General features: G+C 36.6%; 1 protein-coding gene across 2 annotated transcripts in view; it reads right to left on the reverse strand.

Moving 5' to 3' along the window:
* Positions 1–25,899, reverse strand: part of EXOC4 (exocyst complex component 4) — an 808,787-nt gene that overhangs the window by 748,721 nt on the left and 34,167 nt on the right. For both annotated transcript variants that reach the window (XM_017532629.2, XM_037739981.1), the window contains exons 3-4: positions 24,062–24,256; positions 6,806–6,990 (exon numbers count right to left, since the gene is read on the reverse strand). In XM_017532629.2, coding sequence (XP_017388118.1) covers positions 6,806–6,990; positions 24,062–24,256 — 380 coding nt within the window. The remainder of the gene's footprint in view (positions 1–6,805; positions 6,991–24,061; positions 24,257–25,899) is intronic.

Genomic DNA, 25,899 nt, shown 5'->3' on the forward strand with positions numbered 1-25,899 from the left:
TTCTAGTTTTTCCCTTCAAAAGCATAACCTAAACATTCTCCCATTTAATTAAAAAATTTCTTCAAAAGGATCATTGGTAATTGTATTATCATTTTTGAAAACATGCTCATGATGTACATAGGAAATAAAAGAATTTCTACTTCCCTGTTCCCTATCTCACATTTCTATTTCTCACAAGTAATTCCTTTTATCAGGGTTTGACATTATCTGGACATTTTCTATACAAACACAAATATTTATATGTAAAGTATACATATTTAAGTTTCTATCCTTTCGATCTTTCACAAATAGGTCATACTATCTATGCTATTTTTCAATTTGCTTTTGGGACCCAAAAATGCACCTCAGAAACCTTTCCACATCAGCACATAGAAATCATTATCATTCCTTTTAAGTTCTATAATTACATGGTATCAATATAATATACTCTGCTTAATGAACATGTAAGCTGCATTTTTTTGTTGTTCTTACCAACAATGTCACAATCAATGTCTTGTTACATATATTTTCATGAACTGGTACTGTTTTTGTAGGATGTAGACGTAGAAATAAAATTCCCTTGACAAAGAACATGCAAATTTATTTTCCAAAGAGGCATACTGGTTATTCACCATCAAAAGAGAGCTACAAATCTCTGCCATCTTTGTCACTATAACATGCTATCAATGTCTTTGATTTTGACCATCTGATGAACAAGAAATTGCATTTAACTTTTCAAGTGTTTATTTCTCTGACTACTCAAGATATTGAACAACCTTATGTTTGTTAGCCATTTGCGTTTTTAATCTACGAACTGTCTGTATCCTGTTTTAACTAAGCTTAAGAATATTTGCATAGTTTAGATATTAAAGCTTTATATGACATACATATATTTTCTCAGAGTATAGTTTATCCTTTGACTCCATTTTACTGAAGATAAGTTTTGGGTTTTTAAATGGCTAAACCATTTAATATATTTCTTTATGTCTTCTGATATGCTTGGAAAAGGCTCCTCCACACATATCCTCCCATATGTTTTTCTTTTCTTTTTTTTTCTTTTTGAGACGGAGTTTCGCTCTTGTTGCCCAGGCTGGAGTGCAATGGCGCGATCTCGGCTCACCGCAACCTCCGCCTCCTGGGTTCAGGCAATTCTCCTGCCTCAGCCTCCTGAGTAGCTGGGATTACAGGCATGCGCCACCATGCGCAGCTGATTTTTTGTATTTTTAGTAGAGACGAGGTTTCACCATGTTGACCAGGATGGTCTCGCTCTCTTGACCTCGTGATCCACCCGCCTCGGCCTCCCAAAGTGCTGGGATTACAGGCGTGAGCCACCGCGCCCGGCCCTATATGTTTTTCTAATGCTAATAAAGTGTTATTACATGATTTTTAATCTGGCTGAACAGTTTGTACATAACAAGTAGGCATCTAAATTTATTTTCTTCAAATCAACAGTCAATCGTCTGAACACTATATACTAAATAGCCTTCATTACCCCCCAACTGACTTGAACTATTGTTCAAAAATACACAAACCCATATATCCTGGGGTCTATTTCTCCATTCTTATTTTGTCTCAACCACCGAATTTTCTATTTTCATGTCTGTACTGTTTTCTTTTTTTTATTATTTTTTATTTTTGCATGTCTACTGTTTTGACTAAAATAGCTTTACAATATGCTTTAATATCATATAAGAAATGCCCCCTTATAAACTTCCTTCACAATTCTTTTAAACAATTCTTCCATAGGTATTCTTTCATGTGAACTTCTGATTTCATTTGACAGTTTCAAAATTTTCAACTGGAATTTAACAGAAACTGACATCTTTATGGGCCAAAAACAAGGAGAGTCTCACCATTTGTTTCATTTCCTCCAAATAGACTTTTTATTATTTGTATGAAAGCGTGTACCTTTCTTTCATTTGCCAATTCTACTGCCTACTTTCTACTTCAAAAATGTCTGGTCTTTATATGTAAGTGACTTCATGTGATTTCCTTTGTTTTCTCCTGCAGTAGAAATTTGTTGGGTGTTTGTTTTGGGTAACAAACATCTGACCAGTCCATTCCCACTGACTGCATCAAAGTAAAAAGAAGGCCCCGCTTCCTACTACGGAAGCTGAAGGAGGCCAGGCGTTACCCAGGCTCAGCAAACTGGATGCTTGAGTCCAGAATTTTTAATCTTTAAGAGATAAGGAAAGATGCTGGGACATTTAGGGATCATTTACAGAAGAGTTTAAAATCCAGCTATTGTGGGCATGGTACCAGCAAAAATAGCAACCCAAAAAGACCCTTCCTGTGGCTTGTCTAAGACTGGGTGCTCAGCTGCTTAATCTCCGTTGGTTCCTACTGGGTTTTAGAGCCTGATTATACATACTTCCCATAGATTCTGTGAACCTGATAACTTTCCAATAAATTCTTTTCCTGTTTTAGTTACCCAGACTGATTTCCTCTATTTGCAATCAAGAATCTTGGCATATAATGAAACCATTTTTTTTTCTCTCATCAACGAAGGAACTTGAAGGACACAATGTTATTCTAGGACCTTCTGTACGTCATTTCATTTAAAGTTACAGCTTCATTTCATTGAAAGTCACAGTTTCCAAGAATCTATTGAGGGCATTAAGTGAGGATTTACTGTGCAGGTAGATTCAGAGCTTGGTACTATCTGCAGTTTCAAGTACCAACTGTGGGTCTTGGAATGTATCCCCTGCTGACAAAGGAGGGCTACAGTACAATATCCTTTGTATTAGGGAACATTTTTGTCTTCTCTGTTGATTTTTAAATATAAAAATCTTTAAATATTCATATATAGATTAGTAAAATCAAAATTAAACATATTTTCCCTAGTTATTCTAAGTCAAAAACAAAACTTCTGACTCATCTTAAACAAGAATTCAGCATTTCTTTCTCCTATCTATCCAAATTTCCTAATAACTATCAACTGAGTAAAAAAGGATCTAAATTCTGTTTATTATTAGAGACTATTCCTTAACTACACAGACCTTTTGTTTGTTTGTTTGTTTTTTGAGATGCAGTCTTGCTCTGCCACCAAGGCTGGAATACAGTGGCATGATCTTGCCTCACTGCAACCTCCACCTCATGGGTTCAAGTGATTCTCCTGCCTCAGCCTCCTGAGTATCTGGGACTACAGGCATGCACCACCATGACTGGCTAACTTTTATGTTTTTAGAAGAAATGGGGTTTTACCACATTGACCAGGCTGGGATTACAGGTGTGAGCCACTGCACTCGGCTGACCTTTTTTTCCAACAACGGTTTTTACCTGATATTTTCAATCTTGTAAAAATGTATTTGTCACTTACTTACATATACATACATGTACATATTTAATGGTATGTGGCCCTCAAAGTTGTTTCAAACTACCTACAACTTTACTGTTTTCCAGTTGTAATTTTGTCTGTGTTATAGTTTATCTCTGAGTATTTTGCTCAGAAAAAGAATACTAATGATTTTTATTGTAAATTCATATCTGAGAATGTCCGTCATATCCCCTTGGCTGGGTAGAGAAGTCTTTGATCCCAACTCCTCTCTATTCAGATTTATGGACTTTGCTCTATTGTCTTCTGGCATTTAATATTCAGCAAATCCTGGTGAGCCCGATTTTTACTTCTTACTATGCAACTGAACTGGATTTAAGTGTGTAAAACAGAAGATCAAATAATAGTTGTCTGAGTAAAATAAAGACTTCCTCTCATATAAAAGAGGTACCCCACCCAGAGCTAGAAAAGAGGTTCAGCATGATCAAGGAGCTCAAGATGTGGCTTCTGTCCTCAAGGTCACCTCGTGTCTAGGATGGCTTGATGGCACCAATCTATGTCCCAGATAGAAAGTAAGGAAAGGCAAATGAAAGGTAAAAGAGTGAGTATATCAGTGAGACTGGTATATCTGAAAATTAATGACCTCCCCGTTCAACAGCTTGCAAACCGAAGTCCCACTAATCACTCTCTACCTATATGGAAGGAGGGAAAATGCAGCCTTTTAGCTGGGCCTATGGCCACCAGGAACAAAGTAAAGATTGTCATTAAAAATAAAGGGAAGAATGAATATTGGGTGGGCAAATAATTATCTCTGTCACTTCAGATCACATAATATTTCTTCCTGGTGCTTATAAAATTCTTTTCTGAAAATCATAAGAATTTCCAGATTGTATCTAACAGTAAAGTTTTATTTTAAATTAATTTTACCTTAAATTCTTTTGATTTGCAGAACAAGGTCTTGTTTTTCTGTTTAAGTAGGTTTCTTTATTTATACTCTAATTATTGCTTCTGATCCCCCCTGAGTTAGCTCCAGCTACCATAATAAAGTAACAAAAGACTGGATAACTTAGACAACAGAAATTTACTTTCTCATAGTTCTCCAGGCTGGAAGTCTGTGATCAAGGTGTGGGCGTGGTTGGTTTCTTCTGAGGCCTCTCTCCTCTTGTAGATGGCCATCATCTCTCTGTGTCTTCACATGGTCTTCCCACCAAGTATGTCAAATTTCCTTTTCATGAGGACATCAGTCCTACTGGATTAGGGCCCACACTAATAACCTCCTTTCAACTTAGTTACTTCCTGAAAGACCCTATTTCCAAATACCATCATATTCTGAGGTACTGGGGATTAGAATTTCAATACATGAATTTTAGGGGGGGGACATAATTCAACCCAAATACTATCATTCTAGTGTGATCCTCTGGAAACCCTAAAATCACTGGATTGACCACTGTTCAACTTTTGTATTTATCATTTTCCTTTCAGCATCTTGTCTTTTTCTTCTTCATCATGAGGAAAGTTTTCCCTCCACATCAGTGATTCAGATCTTCTCTCTGAAGTTTTAAATAAGACTTAAATGTCCCTACTTCATTTTGGTTTCCTACATTTTATTCATGTTTAAGTTGGCTCTGTTAGCATCTCTCCTCCTTCTGTTCTTGTCGTTCCCTGTTACTGTTTCATAGAAGCTATGTGCTTGCTGCATATAACTAAAAAATCTCAGTAATGTTCAACAATAAGCATACATTTTGATGGTTGGCTGATCCAGGCTAGGCAGGTCTGCTAATCTTGAGTCAGTCCCCTGTGTCTCTCACCCTTCTCCTGGGACTAACAGCAAGGCAATGTCAGAGGCACAAGAGTCCACACTCACTGACATATGCACATATGACATATGTTTGAAGCCCCTACTTGTGTCATGTACCCTAATGATGGCAAAAGCCAAAGCCCTAAAACCAAAGGGTAGGAAATACACCTCTCCCACTAAAGTAGAGGGGGAAGGAGTGATTATTCTGAACAGTCTACTACATCGTGTTTCTTGCATTTTTTGAGAAACCTTGAGCTTAAGTCTCTTAAATGTTTCTTGCTTCCTTTAAAAAAAATTTTTTTTAAATAAACGTTCTTCCTCTGAGACCTCAAAGTAATGCTCATTTTCCCTTATAATACGGAATATATTCTCAAAACTCACAGTGATTTTATTACTTAACCTTGCATGGGAAGAAATCTCTTCAGATCTGCTATTTATCACCAGGCATTGTGGGAAGAATTCCGTAGCACCTCCCCTAGCCATCACTTCACTTTCTGCTGAGGTACTGGCAGATACCCTAGTCAGAGCTAGTCTTAAAGTTATGTCTCAGGTACATATCCCTAGCTCAATTCTGTGTGCCTGCCAGAAGTTTTTCTAGTGTCCAACTGCTGAAAAGAGGTAGAATCTTCTCTTTCTCTGTCAGGGTCTCTGACTAACCTGAAGCATCATAGGCAAATTTGGGATTTTTTATTCAAACAGGATAAGACTTGAAAGACTTTATTCCCAGTACATACTGCTTCCAGTGCTCTTCTTGTCTATACCAGAATAAAAAAGTGTGAACATGTATATTTCAGTAGATAGTGCTAAAATGCCCTCTGAAAAGATCTGTCTAAAAAAATGTTGGAAGGACATGTACTATGCACAGCTATCTAACATATGTTAAAAACGCCAATGTTCTACCATCTTAAGATCTAGTATTATTCCCTACCAGGCTAATGAATTTCTTGAGACTATCCAGGCCATTAAATATAGGGCTATGCCATAACCAACCAAGGAATAAAGGCATTCTCTCTGAAGCTTTCCTAAACTATTCTAGAAAAAGTACAGCCTCAAGCTGAACATAACCCTAAGTAACAAAGAATCTTATAATTCAATCATTACATCTATTTTTTTTTTTTTTTTAAGAGGCTTTTAGGTTTATGTTTTTTTTTTTTTTTTTTTTTTTTTTTTTTTTTTTTTTTTTTCTATTTTTTTTTTTTTTTTTAAGAGGCAGGGTCTTCTCACTGTTGCCCAGGCTAGAGTACACTGGAACAATCATAGCTCACTGCAGCTCAAATTCCTGAGCTCAAGACATCCTCTCATCTCAGCCTTTGGAGTAGTTCGGATTACAGGTGCACACCATTCCACCCAGCTAATTTTGGTCTTTTTTTGTAGAGACAAGGTCTTGCTCTGTTGTCCAGGCTGGTCTTGAACTCTTAGGCGCAAGTGATCCTTCCACCTCAGCCTCTCAAAGTGCTGGGATTACAAGCATAACCCACTGCATCCAGCCAATACATCTACATTTCTACACTTCTTATATATCCTTACAGAAAAGAAACATAATAAATGTAGAATAGATGAACAAACTTCAAATGTCAGCCTCTCAGAACATGGAGTGTTTCCTATCAGAAAACCATCCTCAAGTTTCAGAGGCAGTACATTAAAGGAAAAGTAAAATAAACTACAACAACATTCTGGGAAACAAAGAATATTCCTTCCAATCCTACATTGCCACAAGATACTATAGCAAAGGTATAGTATCCTATTTAACCTACCTCATTTTCCCTTTTTCCTTGTTACGCTGCACAACTCGGCTAGTTGATTTGATGTACAGGTGCCGGTGCAGTTCATCTATGAGAACCAAGTGGAGGTTCATCTTCTTGCTGTGAAGTTCTAATCGAAGGTCACTCAGTCCTTCCACCTGGAGCAAAGGGCCCTCCAAAGACTCAACTGCTGACACCTGAAAAGGGTAAAAACAGACACAATTAAGTACAACTTAATAACCTGGCAATATTATAAATAAGAAAAACGTCTTTAAAAAATACTAACAAAAGGGAGCTTATGAGAACTTTATCAGCATATACAAGACTTTGTAGAGTATAACGTGGCTAGGGAAGAGTTTTTCTCACCTTAGATAATGATAAAGCAATCTTGACAAAGATAAATATGAAAGCATGCACAGCACCACAGCACACTATTTATGCCCACACACATACTGGTCAATGGACACATGGAAAGAGACTACCCTATTTAAATGATTCTATCATTCACATTCTCACAAGAATCCCATGTACTAATGGTTTAATCAATTTTCACTCAAAGCTAGCTTTTTTAAAACTAAGACTTTAAAAAAAACACTATATAAATGTTTTAAGAAGAACTTATTCTCACAGCAATCATGACTCTTTGTACTTACCAAGAGTCGGGCTCTCTCTCTCACTCTTTCCAAATACACATCACACAGAGGTAAATACATTTTTTTTTACATGAATGCTATAAGTGGACAATAGCAGTCATCACCTCTCCTTGTCCTGATTCAGTTTGATAGAAGAAATGGGATAGGAATGGTGACTGGAAGGCAAAACATGAAGAGGAAGATACTCCCAGCGCAAAGTGGTTTGGGAGATTTTCAAGACAAAAGGGCTGGATAAATCAAACTGGTATAGGAATGCCTACAATAAATGGAGAGCATGAAGGATTCAAGGAACCTGGAGCAACTAACACACTTTGAAACGCAAAGTGACATCTGCAAAGGAGAAAAAAATAAAAAGACAGCATGCATGATATAATTCCACTTATTCGTGTATATGAAATTATGTTTGTTTTTATGTATAAAGATCTTGTGTATTTTCAAAGAAAAAAACGTAAAGAGCATATTCTACATGATATTCTTTGAGAGAAAGAAATGACAGGATGAGCTTAGAGGGAAAGAACACAACTGAGCTCCCTCAGGGATGAAAATGCTATGAGTACTATTCACTGCTTAGGTTATATTAAATATTACCAATAAGTACAGATAAAGGAAATAACTAATAATACTTCAGGGCAAAACCCTTAAATGTAATTATGGCTACAAACACACTCCTAAAGAATGAAGCATTTACTCTAAAGCAATAGGTAAAGAAAGCCATGAAACATATTGATCAAAAATGTTGATCACACATCTATACCACTCTAAGGGGTCATCTAGGAGTGTGTGGACAGTGAAGAGAGAAACCTTTGTAGCTGCCAAATAGAAACCAGCCTGAAATGGTAAAGAAAAAGCGATGGCTTACCCACAACCACATCACTTGCTTTGTGATGTGCTATAATCAAATGTCAGTAGCAAATAAGTTTCCTTAAGTTAACCAAGAAAGAATCAAGGAATGGAAGAGTGACAAGCCCTGGGCCAGCTCTGCCCTCTGAAGCCTACCAGTTCATTTTCATGCTGACTTGCACTGCCCCTGCTATGAGAGCCCCTGGGCCCAGAGCAAGCTGCCAGCAATTCCAAATGGAAAGGCAGCCTCACAAAATGACCACAGTGTCCCCAAGGAGGAAACAACAACAACAAATTCATTTACACTTATGCCCTAAAATGGATTTTAACTCGGGTCTCTAGCAGAGAAGAGAGGATGCATTAACCTTCAGTGACACTGAGATCCAGAAAATGAAAAATAATTTGGTAAACCACTGGCCCATCATGTAGCCTTATCCCTTAAGGTAATTAAATCCAGCTGAGATATTTAAGCTTAAAAACCACCCACTGCACATCCACACTTGATTTGTTTGTAGGAATTTACATGAAGATTTTTAACCCAAACGGTATATGTTCCACATACTGAATTTTATAAGTATCAACTTTCAAAGCCACCTAATTAAATTAAAAGTAAAAATTCAGGTAAAACACTTAGCGCAGTGCCTGGCACCTCCTGAATGCTCACTGAAATTATATTTAACAATCCCTATTAATTCTATGAGTAAAGAAACCTCAGAGGGTATTCCCAACATGTTTTAGTGAAGCATTTTCAGTAAGTGGTCCTTCCATCTTTGAACCATTGTAACCAATTAAATGACAAACTTTGAGTATGTTTCCTTGACCCAAAATACAAGTACAATTAACATATCTATTATCAAAGGTAGTCTCAGAACTTCAAAAATGTGAAAACCTTACCACAAAAGAGAAGACAGAATAGTCTCTTATTTCTATAGGAAAACACTGTGTTTTATTTTCTGGCCTGCACTTATTAACGTTCTATTTGTAAAGCTATGATTATGAGAGCTGGACAAGGCCACCGTCTTCCCTTACTGTAACCATACTAAGTGGTACTCAAACCAACTTAAAGAAAATAGTTGCCAATGCAACATTTGCTCTCTAGATTATCTTAGAAAGATATTTAAGAGACAACATACATGGTACAGTGAATTAGTAAATGCTGTCTGTGCTTCTATTCACACATCAAATGCCATATTAAGAGAGATTTAAGAGAAATTTAAAAGATATTTAAATTTCTTAAACAGAAATATAAGAAACGCAGTTGGATTAAAGTAGACAGCAACAAAATAGTCTTCCTAAATTTTCTCTGGTTTTAAGGAGTGTGAAACATAAAGTTTCCACATAAAGGAAAAGTTGGTGAGGCAGCAGTCATCCCAACAGACTGCCATTGACAGTCAATTCTGTTCTGGGACGTCTGGTTTCCAGGTATTTCCTAAGATTTGGGATTTACTAGAAATCATAAAATAATCATCTGTCTTTAGGAAAGTGCATAATTAATGCTAAAAAGATGGTTTTAATATATGGGAAGTGGTCATTATATAAATTACTTCACTTTTCCAAATGTAATGACTACGGAGTCACTTTTAAATAACACACTGTTTGAAAGATTAACAGAAATTTAAGAGACACAGTCGGATTAAAGTAGACAGCAACAAAACAGTCTCACAGGGTAGCTGCTATAAGAAATTAAAGAAAAAAACCAGGTTCATAAGTGTGACATGTAATGCTGAATAATGTCACAAATATATATTAAAATTATTGGATAAAACATAGCAAATGAAAGACCAAACAGACAACATACGAAGTACAGTGAATTGGTAAATGCTGTCCATGCCTCTATTCATGCACATCAAATGCCACGCATTCATGCCCCAAATGATCTCTAATATGACCGCCTAGAATTATCACGTATATCTCAGTTTCTTAAAGTTAGATTACTATATAATAATGAGTCACCTAAATGTATTTGGAATTCTTCATATATATATATATAGATGGATAGAGGTATTTTTAAATGCATTTTGGAGGAAAAAACAAGTCAGTGAGATTTTTCACAGGACACCTATTACCATCTAATAGAATATTAATGTCCTAGACAACACACTTGGAAACAGCTCAGACAGATAATGGGAATCTGTTTTAGAGTTGAAAACAAATATTTCCTTTAGGATTATGAAGATAAGCAAACATTTTCCAAATATTTTATCACATGATATTGAACAGGAAGCATGTTTTGCTATTAGAAACCTATCCATGTAAGAATACAAAAATTCTAAAAAATGTTTCTATAACTAATATAATAGCCCAAAAACACACAGTTAAAATGTATATAATCAAGAATTCCCAAAAAAATTGCCTGAGTTGAGACATAAGTCTACTACAAAGGAAAATCTTTGCAATTAGGAACCACCACACCCTTACATTTTCTTTCCTAAAGCCTATTTCTCAATTTCATTTTAGTTTAAAATACAGGAAATAATTATTTCATAGTTAAATGCTTGTCTTTAGCCAGTCTTAATCAAGCTTATTAAGTAAAAAGGTCTGGTCTTGTGCTCCGACATAAACCAATGTAAATATTTTGGAGGAACACTAAACTTGGCCTTTCTCAGCAGCTGCTTTGTTGGAGAAATGTTGTAAAAGAAACTACCGATCTTTTTATTTTTTTAGTTGAGGTGGGTAAGACACACAAAGGTAAATGACATGAGTAACTGTTTCTGAATAGAAATAAGGTTCAAGCCAGAAAAAGAAGAAAAACATGTATATCAGCAAAAAACACAACTGATAAACTAAACCATCTGGAAGCTAATGAAAATGCTTATTTGGGCAACGCTGTTCCCTCAGGAAAGCAAATGTATTGCCATTACTGAATCCAAAACAAATATTTCCTTGAGGACTCTGAAAATTATAATGGTTCCAAAATGTTTTATCACTTTTCACTAGGTCAGTCAGTCTCCCTTAAGGAAGCATTTTTCTAGTAAGACAACATAACCATTATGAAAATGTTGCCGTGGTCTACCTTCGAGATGCAGTAAAGATATGAAATTAGGCTACTCCAGAGAATTGATACTCTCCCTCTTCCCACATATAAGTAAGACACAGTTAAACAAACTTTTTGAGCAGTCTCAACTATTTAATAAATAAGAACACCACAAAATCTCTGTCTATAAACAAAAGAAACATGCCCTGAAGCCCTAGATTTACTTAGTTCCCAGGTCACCCACCTGCCACAGCCCTGCCCCTCAAATGCTGGAAGGCAACCTCCAGTGGTTTTAGGTCCTGCTCCCCTAGAGGGTCCCCTACCCCCAAGTGTCCACCTTCAGGATCAGAGAGTCCTGGTGGGGCACAAGAGGCCTCCAGATCTCCCAGTGAATGCTGAATGATTCAGACTCACCTCTAAGCAAGCAGGGAAGATATTTATCACATAGGAGCCAAGAATCCCAGATCGTTTACTCACCAGCTATTTCTACTTTGCTATACCTGATTTTTCCCAAGGCAGAAATTTTTATCTTTATCAGACAGAAACTAGTAGAACAAACAATGCAGCTTAGAAAAAAGCAAAACAAAAAAAAAACATGGTATCTATCACATTATTAATTTAAACCATTTGAAAATACTTTTTTTTTTTTTTTTACAGGTCAAAAATTACCAAATACTGGTTATTTCCTATGGTCCAACCTAACAATTATAGCGGCAGAAAGCTCCGATACATCTGGGACATCACAGCACTTTTTGCAGAGCACTGTAGCCTTTATAGAACTCTCTGCATTTAACTGCATCAGATACACTAGAAATAATTTTACTAGGATATACCACAATATACGCATGTGACATAAATGTGCAAGCAAGTCAACCCAAAAATCCCAATTGTTAATACAGACCTAACAACATCATCCATGTAACTTTTGTTTACAGCATGACACCAGTAAACTGTCTTCATGTAAAAATGGTAGTCAGGGGGAGTAAGAGTATGGGACATGCAAGGGAAACTAAGAGCATTTATTCAAGGGTTAGGGCTATTGTGAAGGTTTCGGGGACTCTTGTGGGATCTATGGGAAAAACAATCTCTGATTCCAGCTTCACCAGAGCAGACTAAGATGATGTTTCTGACTCCCTATGGCTAAGCTTTGCCATTGCCTGAAAGCCTTGGGGTTATTGACAGTCTGGTATTGAAGACAGGCTTTCAAAGATGGCTGCATCAGGAGCAAGGCCAAGTGCCTAGAGCAAGAATACTTTCCCCCCCAACTCCTCAGCCTATATGCTAATCAACAGTGATCAAGTCAGACAATCAAAAGTGCCCATTCTTAAATCAGCCTGATAAAACAGTATCGATCAGACCCATTCAGGTGCCCTGTCTCCCTTAGGAAACCCAATACATATAAAGCAGACTTGGTGTACTCTCACCATTAAAAAAAGGATGCTGTCTACCTCCACTCTCCCTTCATTACTGCCAGCATTATTGCATGTTTTTATTTAATAAAACTTCATCAGCTCAAATGAAGGGTTGTTATTAGTTGAGCTAACAGCAAATGATAATGCTCCAGAGAGATATCAGTGCTTGTTGGTGCATTAACAAAGAGGAGAAGGGCTGAGGTCAAGCATGTGTCAATGTAAATGAGGCGATATTAGGTACTAAGGACTTAATGCAATAGACTGCCAGGGAGATAATGGAATTTACAGGATAAGGCAAATTAGATGAAGTTATTGATAAGTGAATGACAAAATGCTGTCAAAGAAAAGGACCTTTACTTGTGAATTTCTTCTTTAAAGTATCTTCAGATCTATCTTGGAAAATAAAACTCAAAAACAGGATCAAATGTGACTTCTTGCTTCATAACAGAACTCACCCCATTACTACCATGAAATGCAGACTTGTTCTAAAAGCATACCATTTTATTAAGCTTTTCTTAAGCATTCTTTGGGTTCCCTCTTTTGTTGTTGGTTTTTTTGTTTTTCCTCTTTAAACATCAGGGCATGCTGCCACAAATAATTCCCATATTTTATTAAAGCAAAAGTGATATTTCTTTTTTTCCTCCTCAAGTAGGGGAAGCCAGGTCTTCTAAAAGACTCTATCATACTCTCAGCCTGAGCCTCACCGAACGGCAGTATCTGAGAGATGAAAAGTAAGAGCTTTCTCTTGAAAGAGACCTTTAAAGGTTGTCAAGACTGGGGTCCCACCCTAATTTCACAGATTAAAAAAAAAGTGAGACCTATAATGATATTTTTTTCTTAGGCTTTGCATTTATCCCAAATTACAAAAATAATACCTACTCAACCAAGAAAACCTGAAAAACACAGAAAATTACAAAAGACAAAGGCTATCATACTGTCACTCATCTGATGCAGTGATATACATTTTAAGCTAATTCTTTCCAATCATTTTTCCATGCAAAGTGTTTTCAAAAATAATTGCTTTTAAACATGCTTTTTCCATTTGGCAATACAGTGGGAGCAAGTCCCTATCCCTAAACATTACATTTAGTATTTCCATACTAGTGCATGAGTATAAATATACATACAATGACTTAAACCAATTCCCTATATTTAAGTCACTGCTATCTTTTTACTTTCATAGATCTTACTGTGATAAGTACCCTTGTATACATATTTTTAACACAAAACAGTTCCAATTCTTCATTCTTTCCTTAAAAAAAATTCTAGAAGTGGATCCCAAATGCTAAGCTATGCATAGTTGTAGGGGTTCTCATATATAACTCCAAATTAAGAGACTAATTTCTTCTAAAAGACCTTGTAACAGATCTGTTCACAATTACTTTCCTGATGAGATTAAACTATACCTATACTTAACACTGTAAGAGAAAGATAATTGTAAATTGCTCATAGGAAAGCTTAGAAAAAAACCTTTTTGGTTCCTAACCTCATGGTCCCTTCAATTCCCAGTTCCCATCAGTGTTCTATAAGAGAGCATTAAAACCTAGGTTTCTACTACAAACGGCAATAGAAGAGACCGCTAGGAAAGCCATTCTCTCTTAACAAGCATCCTAAAGTCACTCACCCCATCATGTTGTTACTCTGGGACAAGAAAAAGTTACAGAACAACTCTCTTTTTAAGAGTTGGCAAAGGAGGTCTCAGAGTCACTTCAGGCTCACACTTCAATCAAGACAATTTCGCCCACACTCTGCAAGAGCCCCAAATCCATTAGAAACGCTCAGCACTTACACAGCTCTTTACTAACATGAACTATTAAAATCCCACAAAGGAATGATAGAGGAATATGGCTTTTTTTCATTTCAAGAGCTAGGCAACCACAAGTAATTAGTATTGGGATGAATCTCAGAGATAATAGACTTCTTTAACAAGCTCCTCCTATCTTGTCAAGCCAAGCAAAAGCTACTGATTAGAATTCTCAGACCATCATCAAGTAGAGATTGAAGTCTCCTATCAACAACATGGATTGTCAAATCAGCTGCAATTTACACAAATATCTAGTTCCCATCTGGCCACAGACTGGCCAATCAAAAGTCTGTTCAAGAAAGGTCATATGTGACGTTGAAACCAGAAATATGAAGGAGGATAGCAGCAAATGACTTAGGTATTCTTTATTTCAAGTATTCTTTCTGTAGACTCAAGTGTGTAAACACAGTCACACTTGGTTTGTGTGATTAAAACAGGTATGCATTAGTGATGGTAACAACGGAATAGAAATGCTACTCAGTGTAAACAAGCCCAGACTCCTGCATTTTCTTTTTACCTGGCACTGGGAAATAACAATGGTGATACCTACACCATTTTAAATTTTTATACTGTTTTACATTTTACAAAGCACTTTTCCTGTACTATATTTCACTTTTATTCTCATAAGCATTCTATAATGTAGACGGGTAAGTATCTGTTTATCTGTTCTACAGATAAGGATACTAAAAAAACAGAGAAATAATGTGATTTATTCATCTAAGCTCAAGGAACTGGTAAGTTGTTGAATCAGACTAGAACTAAGAACTTCCTGCTTTTAAATCCACTGTTTCTACTATGACACACTACACATATCCACCACTTGTCAATTAGTAAATATATTCTCTAATTTCAATCCATTAAATCCCTCCAGTAGGTCACATCAGGACCCACAGCAAAAATGCACAAATTAGAGCATCAAGATGACAGTTCTGAAGGGTGCAAGTCAGTCCAAACCTGGAGAATCATCTCATTTAACTACTAACCTAAACCTATTTGACCAAATAATCAGACTATAACATCAGAATAAAAGCCAAACACTGATCAGCTCTATCCCAAAACTACAATCAATCCCAATTGTTAATACAAACCTAATAACGTCATCCATGTAACTTCTGTTTACAGCATGACACTAGTAAACTGGTCTTTATGTAAAAATGGTAGTCATGGGGAATAAGAGTATAGGACACGCAAGGGAAAATAAAGGGGATTCATTCAAGGGTCACACCTGAATACACACAATAAAAATACATACTTTATTGTATGCATTCATTCATACAATGAAGTATGGCAACAAAGCAACTTCAAACAATAAACTTCTACATAAATGTGAACATCACCCCATGTGATGTGTGCCTTACATAAATACTTGTTTTCCAACTACTTACAGCTCGCTAAATGAAGACAAGGACAATAAGAAGTGCTCAATTCCACAGAACAAGCTACACCCTACACCAACAATTCCAAATCTGTCTGTATATTGGCATTACCTGGAGAATGTCAATAACCGAAGTAAGTGGCCCACCCCCTAGAGATTTATATTTAACTGGTCTAGGATGCGGCCTGACTTTAGAATTCTTGCAAGATCCCCTAATGTGCAGTGTGGGAATCACTGCGCCACAGCCAAGCAAGCCAAATGGAAATTGCTGAACCTTGTAGGCTTTAGTGCAATAAAACAGAATTTTCGTTGGCTTTAAAATAAAAGAGGCAAATGAACAGTAGATTAAAAAAGCAAAATTTTTTTTTTAAGAAAAGGAAAACTAATACAATAACCAGGTGCCTATCAAACAATCTGGTTTCTAGAAACCCCAGCCTTCAAAAAACAAATATAAATAAAAAGGGCCTTGAGCAGCATGAAAAATAGCTACTACAAAGCCCTGAACTTTTACTCTGTAACAGAAAAATAAAGGTGTCACAAAACTACTCACTTAATTATAGATATAAAAAAACAAATTACTCATTTTGTTTTCAGCTTTTCCTAAATCTTCTTGAAGGGAAGATCAGAATGAACGGGGGTCCCATATGTGGCTAAAAGCAGGTACGGCTGACCACCCCTATTTAAATAGCAAACTCCACCACCCCTACCCCAACCCGCAGTACTCCCAGTCTCCCTTTCTTATTGTATTTTTCTCCATAATAATTAGACTTATCATAATATGAGAGACACTATTTGTTCACCAGCTGTCTCTTCCCATTAGCAAGTAACATCCTCCAGTTAAGGCCACCTTCACAGATACACATACCAACAACAGAAGTTATCAACAATGGCATTATCACCTGTTAAAGACCCAATCATTTGTCTCTATAAAAATATGTGCCAGATTATTTCCAGATAAATTATTAGCATAGAATATTGGCCTCAGTCTTTTAAGCTGCTCTTCTACACAAGGAACAGATGGGCTTTAGTAATGGCTATTTCATTATTGATCACTGATATATTTTTATCATGTTGTGGAGAAATCCATATGAAATATTGGAACATTGTTGTACAGTCACTGAAACACTTTCAGGTTTAGTCCAATAAGCTCACTAGAATATTCCAGCTCCTGTTATCTACAGGGTTTTCACATCGATACTCTTCCCAGAGTAATAAGAAAAAACAGTTGTGAGATCTCAAAAACTTTCAAGCCAGATGAAAGGGATATATATTTTGGCCCCCTTTTTCTTGCTTGCACATTAATCGTTTCGCAGTGGATGCATGATCACTCATTCCTTGCGCATAAAGAAAAGAAAATAAGATCAGTCTGTTTACTAATGACACAATTTTATTGACACAAATAGAAGCAACCTCACTGGTCCACTGGTCCTCCTATCTAAGTACTCACAGAAACAGCAGCTTAACACCAACTCTTCTAACACTAAAACATTCTGATGACAAACACCTTCCAGTACTGATCTGGCTTATATCTAGTGATGATACACAGTGGATTAACATATTTAGTTACCGAAAAGTAAATTTTACAAGCTGATCTTGGATAGTTTACCAACAAATTACATTGCTTATCATTATACAATCAATGGGTACCCTATGAACATATTTTTAATGTAGACCAAGTAGGTAATTGATGACACCGAATCTGAAATTTGTCCATGCCAAATCCCAAAAATATAACATAGAATTGTGGGTCTTGGTGACCCATCTGTGCATGTGTTAGAGCAGACTAGAATTGCTTTCTGAGAAAAATCCTATCTGCCCGCAGGAGTTCCTTTAACTTTGAAAAAGGTAGGCTGGCCTTTCATTCAGATACATGTTGATGTTGGGTCAAGAAGAAAAGGAATCAAAACTGCTTAATTCAACCCTACTTCAACTTTTACTAGCTCAAAAGAAGTCCACCTCCAAGACAGTTTTTGAGATTATAACATGAAAGCAATCATCATATCATTTCTATCAGTAAAATTTACCAATTTATTATAAATAACATTTCAAAAACTAATTTATACTGCATATACTTTACGTACACAGTTTAATATCTCACTTAATCCTCTCAGCAATCCTTGGAGATACATATTCTTTTTTTTTTTTTTTGAGACAGAGTCTCACTCTGTCTCTCAGGCTGGAGTGCAGTGCAGTGGCAGGATCTCAGCTCACTGCAACCTCTGCCTCTCGGGCTCAAGCAATTCTCCTGACTCAGCCTTCCAAGAGTAGCCGGGACTATAGGTGGGTGCCACCATGCCCACCTAATTTTTTGTATTTTTAGTAGAGACGGGGTTTGACCATGTTGGCCAGGCTGGTCTCAAACTCCTGACCTCAGGTGATCTGTCCACCTTGGCTTCCCAAAGAGCTGGGATTATAGGTGTGAAGCACCACCCCCAGCCTGGAGATAGCATATTATTCTTAACTCCAACTTTCGGCAGATAAATTACTAAACACAAGTCACCAAGCTAGTAAGAGTCAAAGTTGGGATTCAAGGATCGACGACCTAACCCAAATGAAGACCCATGCTGACATTCACAACCCTCCATGTTATCCAACGATTACAAAGGATCTTGTTAACTAAAAATAAAACAAATATACTTACTTGTATTACACAAGATCTCAGAAAACTATTCAATTAAATAGCTACCCTACTCTATTTATCCCAGATATGGTCACATTTTCCCAGTGTAAGTGAAATAACTCCACTACACTATTCTCTCAGCAAAGCACTCTGGGATCCTCTGAGAAGAAGGCAGCCATATAAATGTAAGTTATTATAATTATCATAATAATCCTTATCTGACTACGCAGCTACGGATTCTTTTTAAAAGGCATATAAATAAAGAAAGACAAAATGATTAAGAGACATTCAAAATCTCTACAATCTCAGGAAGGCTTCAAAATGAAAAAATTATTTTAGTCACAAGCCTTGTGACTGTCAGCTAAAGTGCTTCAAAACTATTTGCACTGGCTTGGTTTCCAGTGATTGAATGTAATTATGAATTGACTTCTATGGGATGATAAATCAGAACTTGTGTAAGTGGTTTTCAAAGCTCATCTGTGCAATTTTAGTTCGATGCAGACTTCTACACAAATTTTCCCTTAAAAAAAAAAGTTTATGAAAATATTAACTATCATGAAATACCTTCCTGGTTAGCTCATGCCACTGGGAAGAAGCTGCTATTCTTATATTAATAATTCTTCCCCGAATTAATCAGTCTTTGTACGTTAGAACCAGCAGCTGGAGTGTTTTGAGTGATAATGAAACCTGTAACAAGGCATCTTCAGCCGTCTTTTCAAGACAATAAGGGAATTAAAATTTCAATTTAAATGCAGAGGTTTGAAACACGCTTCACTGGCAAAATTACTTCAATTAATGTGAGTGGAATACAAAGGACAGACTGCAGAAATGTGATGCAGCAACCAGAAATTATGTCATTAATGTGCTTGCATCAACCCAGCACAATGACTGCAAAGGTCTAATTTAAACCACACATATCACAGAGCTACAGGCTACAATATTAATCAAGTCTCTGATTTCAATGTGATGGATACAGGCTTCTTGTAAGATCATTTTTAGCTTTTCATAAGCCAACAGCGGCTGTTTACCTTGAAGAAAGAAACAAAAGGCCAGACCTATTTGCAGACGTTCCCTGTCATGACAATTTAATTATTTTATGCAATACTCAGGTTATCATATCAAAAGAAGAAATAAATATCTCACCTACAAGCCAAGCCTATAGCTACCAGACCAGTCTGATGGTGAAGTAGGAATAGCAGGAGCTACCAAGAGCAATGGGTCGCCATAGAGTTACTTACTCTGGATTTATTAATCTATTCTGAGTAGAGATTAAATTACTAAGCATCTGCATCTGACTTAAAATGGAAATGCAAAATCTTCTGACAAATAAATCCAAGGAAATCAGGGAGTTTTGAAAGACTAGATTGTTTTGTCTTCACTTTCCACTGATGTCTTTTAGCAAAGATTTCCATTTGGACCCTTGAGATGCCTTAAGTAGATTTTACTTCTAACAGCACATAACCAAGGGGAAAAAATGTGATTGTTTTTCATGTGAAGCCCAATAAAAGAGCAATTATAGAGCTTACTACTCACTTTTATATACAGAAGACCAAGTTGAAGGTATCTCCCAATCTTTTAAGTGCATTTTAAATCCTGCCTCCACGAAATCTCTGTATATTGGAATATACAAATCATTGTGTATTGAGATATGCCAATTCCCCAGATCATGCAAAGTTGTAAAATGGTAATGACATGAGAAGTGGAGTTGTTGAAAGAAATAAGTCAACAAATGTAACATATTTCAAATAGTACCAGCACATAGTAAGTACTCAATATATACTCGCTAGTGTTATCATTGTCATTCATTTAATTATTACAAAAAGGAAAGGTTAAAAACTAGAGAACCTTTCCATTAAACAATAAATAATGAAGAAAAAGCAGAACAAAGCTCGCACAAAAGAAACACCTTTTTCTCTAGGTAGTGGTATTAAAGTCTTCCAGATAGTCACCCATTTAGCTAACAATTTGTGAACTCTGACTATATGAGATACACTATGCTAAGAACAGGGTAGACAAAAATAGATAAGACAAAACCCCTCCCCTCAATGACCTACTACACAAACAAAAAGAATTATATTAAAATGAAACATACGATGTAATGGAAACATAAAGAAAAGCACCTAGCTATCTGAATATGTGGAACATTCAGACAGTTGATGAAATTTGAGCGAAGTCTTAAAAAATAAGTCATCATTTTCCAGGCAGACAGTATTGGGAATCAGTTCAGGGAAATATATGGTCAATTAAAAAAGAAAAATATATCACATCCTTATGCACCAGCAACCAATAACTAGAAGCCTTAATAAATAAATAGCTACTGTTTCAAAAGACAAGAAAAGGTAATACCCAGAAATAAATCTAACAAAATATATATAATATCTCTAAGGAATATATTGCTAAGCATTAATTGAAGGACACAAATGAAGATTTTAATAAATGAAAGGAATACTATGTTCACAGATGACTTAACATTGCAAAGATAATCTCTTAAATTCAATCGATTAGCTACTGAAGGTTCAAGTGATTCTCCTGCCTCAGCCTCCTGAGTTAGCTGGGATTACAGCCATGTACCACCATGCCCACCTAATTTTGGATTTTTAGCAGAGATGGAGTTTTACCATGTTGGCCAGACTGGTGTCAAACTCTTGACCTCAAGTGATCTGCCCACTTCAGCCTCCCAAAGTGCTGGGATTACAGGCATGGGCCATCATGTCCACCCACAAAGACAATTTTGAATAGTAAAATCAGAGAATCTCTTCATATTCTGTCAAGATGTATTATAAAGTTATAGGAGTTAAAACAGTATGGTTTGGGTGCAGGTACAAATAATACCATTGAACAAAATAAAGAACTCAGAAACAGATCTATGCATATGTGAAAACTTGGTGATATCTGACCAAAATAGCATTATAAATCAGTAGGAAAATGATTCAATAAACAGCCTGAGCCAAGCGGCTATATAGAAAAAAGATAAAATTAGATCCTCCTTAAATGGACTTTTGATAGGTTCAAGAAGAAAACAGAGGAGATTCATTGGAATGGAAAAAAATTTCTTACATCAAAAGTCACATAACAGGCTGGGCACAGTGGCTCACGCCTGTAATCCCAGCACTTTGGGAGGCCAAGGCAGGCAGATCACTTGTGGTCAGGAATTCAAGACCCAGCCTGACCGACAAAAATTAGCCAGGCATGATGGCACATGCCTATAATCCCAGGTACTTGGGAGGCTGAGGCAGGAGACTCATTTGAACCTGGGAGGCGGAGGTTGCAGTGAGCTGATATTGCACCACTGAACTCCAGCCTGGGCGATAGAATTAGACTGTCTCAAAANAAAAAAAAAAAAAAAAAAAAATCACATAACAAAAATACTGAGAAATTGAGACTTTTTTGCATTAAAATTTTTAATTTATTTGTAACAAAGACACCATAAACAAAGGGAAAACCCCCAGTTGGGAGAACATATTTACAATCCATCTAACAGGCAAGAAGAATATTAGAATATATAAAGAACCAAACAGAGAAAATGGAACAAAACCTCCAGAAAATGTGTCTTACACACTCTTTGGTGGACATGGCTGTTCTTCCTCCCTGTTCCACCCACACCCCCACCCCAACCAAATAGTTTTATTGATTATTATCATACCCAACCTGGCTCAATCTAGATCTTAACCCTAGATCTCTGAATTAGGGGGAAAAAAATAAGATTTTCTTCTGTAAAGGTGGAAAGATGTAGACACAGCCTATGCCCCATTTTCCCTTAACACCCAACCTCCTCCCTCACACATGGTAGAGACCAGTCTTCAGTAGAACAATGAAGAGGACATGCAGAGAAAACACACAGGCAACATTCCACACATACTCTTGTTCCTTTGTCAGACTGGTTACATGAGTCAAACAATTATTTTTACTTAAGCTAGCTAGAGGTGAATTTCTGTAACTTAAAACCAAGAATTTAAAGTATTTAATGAGTCTTGAATATGTCAGGAAAAAAGGGACAGTATTCATTATTGATTAGCCATTCAGTAAATAAATAAGCCCTTAAGTAAAAAGACCATAACACAAAAATCTGAAATCCTAAAATGAACATAATTAACACAGAAATAAATTCTAACAACTTATTTTAGTCTGTGGCACTTACTTAAAAACAAGCCCACTCCAAAAAATCGTGATTCAAATAGATGTATATTTGCCACATAAATATATACATGCTTATCTATTCTGATTGCTGAATCTTGATGATTTAGCACAAGCTGCATTCATAATGCATCAATCAACACTAAAGGTGAAAAGTAATTTTTTTTCTATCAGACACCCTATAGTCATTATTATTAAAGAAGATGCCACTTTAAAAAAGATGCTGAAAAGAGCCAATTCTTTTGTCACTCCCAAGAGCCAATCTTTTGTTGTTGTTGTTGTTTTGGGTTCTTTTTGAGACAGTGTCTTGCTCTATCACCCAGGCTGGAATACAGTGGCACGATCATGACTCACTACAGCCTCGAACTCCCAGCCAAGGGCCAACTATTATTAATCTCCTTCCACTGTGGAAATGGACCATTCGGTCTTATCACATAACCAGGTTTTAATATCTGATAAAATATCATGGCACTTCTCACTCCTTGGTTACCAAATTTCCTTAAAAAGCTTCTTAGGAAGGACTTTTAGCAACATTCTTCTTGGAAGTCCGAATGAATTGGAACTACTTAGAGCATTGAATCTGTGTCTCTACCTATTCTCCTCAGTGTTTTTTTCCAGTGTTAAAGCCAATCTAATTTGGTGAAACAAAGATAAAGGGCTTCCACCTACTGTGGGGAAGAAAAAGACAACAATTCAAATACAGCCCATCTGCTGCTGAGAGCTCCTGTAGTCCTCAGCCAACTCTGAATGAGATGGAAGTGGGATTGGGTAGCTAGAAGGGAAGGGAGAAAGAGCAGCCCTCTCTAAGAACCACAGGCCCTGGAAAGTTAGGTTTATTAGGGAGCAAACTCTGTATTTCTATTTTTTTATTCATCTTCTTGCACTCGGCCACATGAACCACCAATTGCATCCTTCTGGGAACTTTTAGCAGTTCAGAAAGTAGCATGCACAATGAACTAAGATAGAGGCTAAAGGCTAGATTGTGGAGTACTCTTGCTCAATAAAGTTTCTTCCAGTATTAGTTTTCCAAAACTTTATTTCTTAACAATTTCAAGGAAAAGAACAAAGCCCTAATGTAAAATTTCCTTCAAAAAATGTGTGGAACACTAGTATGTAAATCTTCGGAAGTTCTGTCTCATGTAGATTTCATTCTTTAAAATTGGATTCATTAACTATCTTCCTCTGAAGCTAAAAAACACTTCTCATTACCATTCTAACCTGATTTAAGTACTGGTTTCTTACTATTATATTTCTTGCCATTGTTACAAAGGCAGATAATACATAAATAATAATCACCTAACATTTCAAACACGAGAATTAGAAAGAGAACCAGTCAGGCTTCAGCTGCAAGGGCTCATGAATCCCAAGAGGGCAGTTTGTAATGTGCTATACGCATTACAGGACTCAGAGAGAACAAAAAAGAGTGCTTTTACATCTTAACAAAAATGACCCTTACCAGCATGTCAGTAGCACTGAGATAGTGCTTGCTGGCCATGCACTGTTCCAGCTTTTGAGGCACTTGCTTGATATTCTCAATTTCATCCAGCAAGTTCAGGACGTGCTTATGCTCAATTCCTTCAATCCAGAGTTTCCGAAGCTCATCCCGTTTGCAGTGTAACAGCATCTTGCATGAAAGCAGGTTCTCTTTTACCTGCAATAAAACAGATTCAGTCTCTGGTTAGTCCAAAGTCTTGCCGGTCTAAACCTGTAAACTAGTTAGTAGTCTTCACTGGTACTACTGCACTTAGCAGTTCCTAATTCCCATTGCCACTTACTCTCCTTAGTCTGCCTCCAATATTCTAATCCTGGTTCTGGCATTGACTCACTTGGGCACATCTCCACCTCCCTCTGTTTATAATTTCTCTCCCATGAAATGAGAAAACTACTCCCAACCTACCTTTGAGTGAATCTAGAAAAAACTACTAAAGAGAAAGCACTCTGAAAATATGAAGTAGCACATAAATATTAATACATCTAAAAAGGGAATGATCAATGTGAGAGTCCATGCTATTATACCTTCCCCAATTCTCCTTGCAAATGTCTTATCCAACTGATAGGTCACTTGGTTCATGCTTCTAGCTCTAGAACTCCAGCTAATGTTTAAAACCAAGAAACTGGATGCTCAATTCAACTGACTAAAATAAAAATAACCCCATCTTCCAAAAGAGAGTAGGCACAACCACAGACAATATCAAAATAAAAGGACATACCAAGGCTTTTTTTGCCTTACATTCTAAATATTAGATATTAAATAAGACAATCCCCACCACTCCTATAGATCTGCACAGTATAGTAACTAGCATAGGCAAAACATGACAAAATAAAGGGGAGAGGAGAGGAATGCAGGAGGTAGTTGTGATGCACCTCAGAGGAATAAGTCTTTATTTGCTCCCCTAATTGAAAATTTTCAATTTTTTCAACATGGAAAAATTTTTAAAACCATGATCTTGCAAAATTCACAGAACTACTTTCATATATTTTTGATAGTCCTCACATGTATTTTTATTTAAATTCGAGTCTAATATTTCTTTACAGTTTTGTTTCTGGTTTTTGTTTGAGGTAACATTTACCACATGAAGACATCTCAAGTATATCACGTGGTAAGTTTTGGCAAATGCAGACACCTGTATAATCCAAACCTTCATCAATACATGGGACACATGCATCACCGCAGAGAGTCTACCATATTTTTGATAACTGAAAATCTATATTCTTCATCTACAAGATTTGGTGTGATGATGAAAATATTCACTGACACTATACTTCTGGTGATTACAAAACTACATTTCAACACTTACCCAACAAGCATGGAAAATATGAAGGCAAAATGCTAAGATTAAAAGGTTTCTTGAGAAAGTACCTAATCCCTTCCTACAACTTCTGGACAACACCTAAATCATGCTTCTATGAAACTCTCCCACGTTTAAACAAACAAACAAAAAAAAGTCTTGAATAAGAAGACCTTGTAACCTCTCTTAATAAGTAAAATAGACTGATTATTGATTGGGAGGGGGGGGGGCAAAGACCCTGAAGAAGATGATTCCAATGATTCTACTCCTTCCTGCAATCCTACCAAAGTAATAGCAAAGAAACTTTTTAAGCATAAAGAGAGAACAGAGAGGGAGAACAGCAGATAAGAGATGGTAACAAAACTGTGGAAACTAGCAAGAAGATGGACAGTAGCAACTAAATTAGCAGGCAAGAGCAATCTGAAAACCTTAGCCTGGAGTAGGATTTGCTAACACTAAAAAGGAGGCACCAAATACACTAAAGGCAGAGGTACTGGCTTAAAAG

The sequence above is a fragment of the Cebus imitator genome, unplaced genomic scaffold, assembly GCF_001604975.1.
Source record: "Cebus imitator isolate Cc_AM_T3 unplaced genomic scaffold, Cebus_imitator-1.0 Scaffold77, whole genome shotgun sequence".
In the NCBI taxonomy this organism is placed as follows: Eukaryota; Metazoa; Chordata; class Mammalia; order Primates; family Cebidae; genus Cebus; species Cebus imitator.